This window comes from Stomoxys calcitrans, chromosome 4, assembly GCF_963082655.1.
Source record: "Stomoxys calcitrans chromosome 4, idStoCalc2.1, whole genome shotgun sequence".
NCBI lineage: Eukaryota > Metazoa > Arthropoda > Insecta > Diptera > Muscidae > Stomoxys > Stomoxys calcitrans.
The window spans coordinates 3,698,967-3,704,376 of record NC_081555.1 but is presented as its reverse complement, the minus strand read 5'-3'; the positions used below and the strand labels follow the sequence as shown (position 1 = coordinate 3,704,376).

At 37.1% G+C, this 5,410-nt stretch overlaps 1 protein-coding gene across 1 annotated transcript; it reads left to right on the top strand.

Moving 5' to 3' along the window:
* The first annotated feature begins 1,850 nt into the window (after window positions 1-1,850).
* LOC106092887 (zinc finger protein 593 homolog) lies at window positions 1,851-2,861 on the top strand. The gene has a single exon (XM_013259839.2). The coding sequence runs from the start codon at window positions 2,144-2,146 to the stop codon at window positions 2,612-2,614; it is 471 nt and encodes a 156-aa protein (XP_013115293.1). The 5' UTR covers window positions 1,851-2,143; the 3' UTR covers window positions 2,615-2,861.
* Window positions 2,862-5,410: the final 2,549 nt, after the last annotated feature.

The following is a 5,410-nucleotide window of genomic DNA, read 5'->3' as shown; positions in this document are numbered from 1 at the left end:
TAACATCCAAATCCAAAATCATAAACCAATAAAGATAATATGGGATTCAAATAAAGCCATTTAATAGTTATACTGTTAGTCAAGCGATATACACATGCCATTTTCATAGCATGGTAATTCACTAAAAGCTCTTTAATTGTCGAAAATAAATACTCAAAGAATAGTTTTATTCACTGTAATGTAAAAGAAGGCACAGCGGAGCGGGCCTATTTCGGCTATTTCCTTATAAAAATTAAATTTTGGGAGAATGTCCTATAGAAGAGAAATTTTGACAAAATTTTCCATAGATATTGAACTTTGACAGTTTACTATGAAATTAAATATTTAACAAACGTCCATAAGAAAAAAAAAAATTAAAGTTCGGCAGTGCCGAACTTTGGATAACCACCACCATGGATAAATTAAACATCCTCTCTTATAAAAACTCCACTACCATATCCATAATAATATGCAAATGGAGGCTGGTATGGCTCATATTTCATTCAGGTCTCGAGAACTCTTATCCAAGTCACAGTTTCAGCGAAGACGGGCAACAAATCTGTTTTTTATGGGATTAAAACATTAAATTGGAAGATCGGTCTATGTGACAGCTATTTCTAAGTATAGTCCAATCTGTTCCATATTTAAGTGTGATAAAGGAATGCTTAAAATAACTGACTGTTTCAAGTTCCAGAGAAATCGGGTTTTAAAAGCAGCTTTTATGTGCTCAATACCCTTAATCGGCAGATCGCTCTATATGCCACCTATATCTGCATATAGAGCGATCTGAACCACATTTGAGTTGGATATTGGGAGGCCTTAGTTAAGGCCGTTTTATGGTTCCACAAACTTCAATCAGGAGATTGGTATATATGGCAGCTATATCCAAATATATCCCGATCTAGACCATATTCGGTACGAACATCGAGGGGCCTAACATAACTTATTGTGGCAAATTTCAGCGGAAGTGGATAATAAACGCACTTTTTTGGGCTCTAGATCTTAAGTAGGGATATCGGTCTATATTGGAGCTACATCAGAATATAGTCTGGTATAAGCCATCATTGAACTTAACCTATAGACAAAAAAAACTGTGGAAATTTACAGCTCAGGATCTTTTTTTTAAAGACTGTATTGTGATTTAAACAGACAGAAGGAGATGGCTAGACCATCTTCGATTTTAACAACAATCAAGAATATATATACTTTAGAGGCTAGGAAATGGATATTTCTATGTGTTACAAACGGATGCCAAAATAAATATACCCCCATACTTGGCGGTGGGAATAATAAAGCCGTAAGCTCTTTGACCAACAAAATTCTTAGTGTCAAGTCACAAAGAGATAAACGCGAATTTAGTAGTAACTATAGCATATTTTATGGAGCAATATAATGTGTATTCTGTGTGCTAGTTCCCGGTAGGTGGCGCATATTCCTTGTTTTGTAAAGCAAAGACATGAACCTTTTAATATATGAAATTGTGAATAGAACATTTGTTTTTGGGAAATAGATAAATGTTCTGGGTAGAATACGGGTTAATTTCAAAGCCTGACACCGGTATTTACTAAAACTTAAAACCGCTTCATAGTAGGTTTTTTTTGACAATTCTGTAAAGGAAATCTGTCAAATAAGACTACTATTTACTTTGTGAATACGGATATGCATCTATAATTGCATGCATAAAAGTTTTAGAACTTTTGCTTTGCAATACTAAAAAGCAGTTCACAATCAGAATAAAGATGCGCAAATCAATATTCAAAATACCAACAATCGAATAAATGCCTCGAGTCCACCGTGAATTATCAAACATCTGCAACAAAAATCGATTAAATAAAATTTAAATCGATTATAATCGATAGTGAAGGCACTAGCTGACTAGAAAAGAATTGACAGCTGCCACATTAAATGAAATCTGTGCATTAAATAGCAAACAAAAAAGATTAAACGAAGATATTGCGTATTTGTTAATTTAATAAGTACCGCTTTGTTGAAGGAATAGGATCTCAATAAATCACTTTTGGAAAATTATTGAAACACGAGAGGAATCCCAACAAAGGCCTGCCGCAAACACCTATTTTTCTTGTTTACAACAAAAACACGTGTTACGCTTATATTCCATACATTTTTTTTTCTTCAGAAGAGAGTACCAAAACAAAACTTCATCATGGGTATGGTACAGAAACGTAAGAAAATGCACTATGGCGATACTCATCTTCAGCGAAGATGGCGTGTGCGTAATCGCACCCGAGATCTGGACCAAATCGATCAAGACATACAAACTCAGTCGGCACAATTGATCAATCAACCTGTAGATTTGGAAAAGCCAGGTTTTGCCCAATTCTATTGCGTTCACTGTGCCAAGTACTTTATCGATGATGTTGCCATGCAAGCACACTTTCGTACTAAGGTCCACAAACGTCGTCTAAAGGCTTTGGAAGTTGAGCCTTACTCGATAGAAGAATCTGAACGTGCCGCTGGTCATGGTAATTATCAAAAACCTAAGAAACGTCATATGGAAACTCAGCCATCAAAAGATGAAGTCAAAGCTGGTAAACGCATTCGGGTAGAAGTAGTGGACGAAGAGGCAGCAACTACATCGAAAAAAGCAGCAAAAATGCAGAAAATGGAAACATAGTATGTAAAAAGAGGGCTTCAAATGGTACTGGCTTAGTGATAATGATATACATAATTTTAGGATAATTTCTCCCTTTTAAAATAAAATGAATTTTCTAAATGTAAAAAAAAAACATTTTTTATAAATTGTATGTAGAAATCATTATTTGAGTATTTCAAATATTGTAACTAAAAGAGACTCAATGAAAATGTAATAAAAGGAAGTGATGCCTTTGTCAATCCAAATGTCCTTTAAGGGGCTTTATGTATATATTTTGTATTATTTGCTTAAAAGGGATATTTAAAATGTGAAGGGGAATTGAGTGTATATAAAGTCCTTAATTTAAGTCATTCAGGAATTATTTGACTTTCAGATTGCCCATGATTACTTAACATAGGAGCTACCACCCATATTCTTTGTAATGCCTACTTCATATTTGTGTAGATTGTTAAGTAGGGCGCAAAACACAATTGATGTTACAGAATTCTAACGATAAAGATAAATGAATAAAGGGCTGTATCAATACAGGAATCCTTTAAGTTTAAACATGATGACAGAGGACCTTTTAATGACTTACAAGTTAAAATCTGAAGATCAAAAGACTTCTATATATGTATAGTTACCGTCTTTCGTTGGTCATTTATTAGTCCACATAGCGAAAAAGACAAGGCTAAAGAAAAACAACTCTAATATTGGAAGCCTAGTGTATGACCACATGCTGAAAAAGTTTTATTCCAAATCGATTGCAAAGCTTAACAGGGACGAGCACAATTGACAAACATTTTTTTATTATTTTATATTTATAAGGATCTATTGTTTTTTTTTTAACGTAGAGATTGGCAGTACGCCTTTGAGGCCGAACGCCTGGATTCAAAACTCGGCGAGAACACCAGAAAAACATGTTCAGCGATGGTTATCGCCTCCTAGAGCTGGCAACACTTTTGAGGTTGTTCTTGTTGTTGTAGCCACATTTTCATGTGGGGGAAGCGATCACGTCAAGCTTCTGTGTGAGTAATCTCGTTCCGGTCCGAAGGACCGATCGCCGCGGGAGCAAGCTGGCCATTGGCTATTTGAAGGCGCCAAAAACTCGCCTTGTATCGAGCATCATTGGTACTCACTATTTAAGCAAGACCGGTGCCACCCGCCCTCTCACTGAGACTCAGCTCGATACCGCTAATTGTCCGCGACTGCCGCTGCAGCTACTCCGTTTGGAGCATTCCATTATCGGCAACCTGTGGACGCGGCCGATAGCACGCAGTTAAGCTTCTCGTGACAGCAATGAACACCACACAGATCGGACATCAATGTCCAGCCTATGTGGTGCTTACAGTTTTCCTTTAGTAGCCGAGCTCTCAGCTAAGCAAACGGCGTTATTGGTATGATAAGGTGAATTATAACGCATATGATATGTACAACCAGTGGCCATAACGTTCTCGCGGTATTCAGCCATTTGAACCGGAACAGTCTTGCTTACCTATGAAACTCAACGAGGATCGCCATCTGCACATATAAATGTGGCTACAACAACAACATCACCTGTCCGGAGAGTCGTTATCAACTTACTACCAGAGCACGCAGGACGCACACCACCAATTTCTGCAATCTTTAAACATTCAACGAAATCCTATCTAGTTATGAATGAAAAGACATTTTGGTGCAACACACACAACCTCAAACGGACTTCACAAATTGAGGTTAAGAGCAATTTGTCAAATTATCAACAAATGTGCTACACGACAAAGTTGTGCTAATGCATTTACTGAAATAATCTGCCTTGAAAAGGAAGATCCGCACTCCACTCGACTCTACTTAGGATTGTACTCGCTTCCTCAAACCTAAGGCTACAGCAACAAAAGAAAAAAAACCTGCTCGTTTCGTGACGTCAGAAGCGCCACATGAATATTTGTGTTAAAAAACTCAATTGTTTTTACTACTACTTTTACAAATTGTAACGAAACATTGTACAGTTACCTACCTAGGTACATTGTACACTTTATTAATTGTGTATACAATGTTTCCATAAATATTTTAACTTGTGACACTAGAAAAGAAAATTTGCTTACCTTCAGTTCCGCCATTTTGATGAATATCGAGGAATCCTTAAAATGCACTGTTTTCATCGTTACTATACATTTAATAATAGGTATCAATTAATCCACACGCACGTTAGTCACAAGTTAAATGATCAATTATCTTTTCACAACTGAACCGCAAAAAAAAAAACAATATCAATTGAAAGCTTCAAATTGAAATGTCATCTTCGCTCGTAACAGGAGATGATATCGCGTGGGAGAGAGAGAGAGAGAGAAAATTAAAGGAATTGTTTTCTGGGCAAAACTGCATTTTATAGGACGCACCTTCCTTCGATTTCGCTAAAATTTGATGCGTAGATGTGGGATGACCACAGAAACTCGAATCAGTGGTCCGTTTTTGGGGCAAAGGCTCCTGGGCCACCGAGAGGCCAAAAAAAACTCTTGGGGGGAGTGGACCAACCTAGGCAATCTGGGTATCAAATGAAAGGTATTGTCGAGTGGATTACGAATTTGCATTAACATGCCTAAAAATTGGTCTCGGAAAGGACCTACGGGGTCTTGAGAATTTTGCACCTTGTTAACATAGGCAATATAGGCTGTGTTTTATTTTATTACTATATAGTGCAGTGCAATGAAAATAACTATCTATCCAGGACAACGAAGTCCAACATTGGGGATGCGACCCAGAGAACAGCAGCAAGCCACCTTAAAAATAACTACACATGGTAGACATGCAGCGAATGGCAAGCTCACACCTTATACAAGCCATCGATGTTGACGCTTA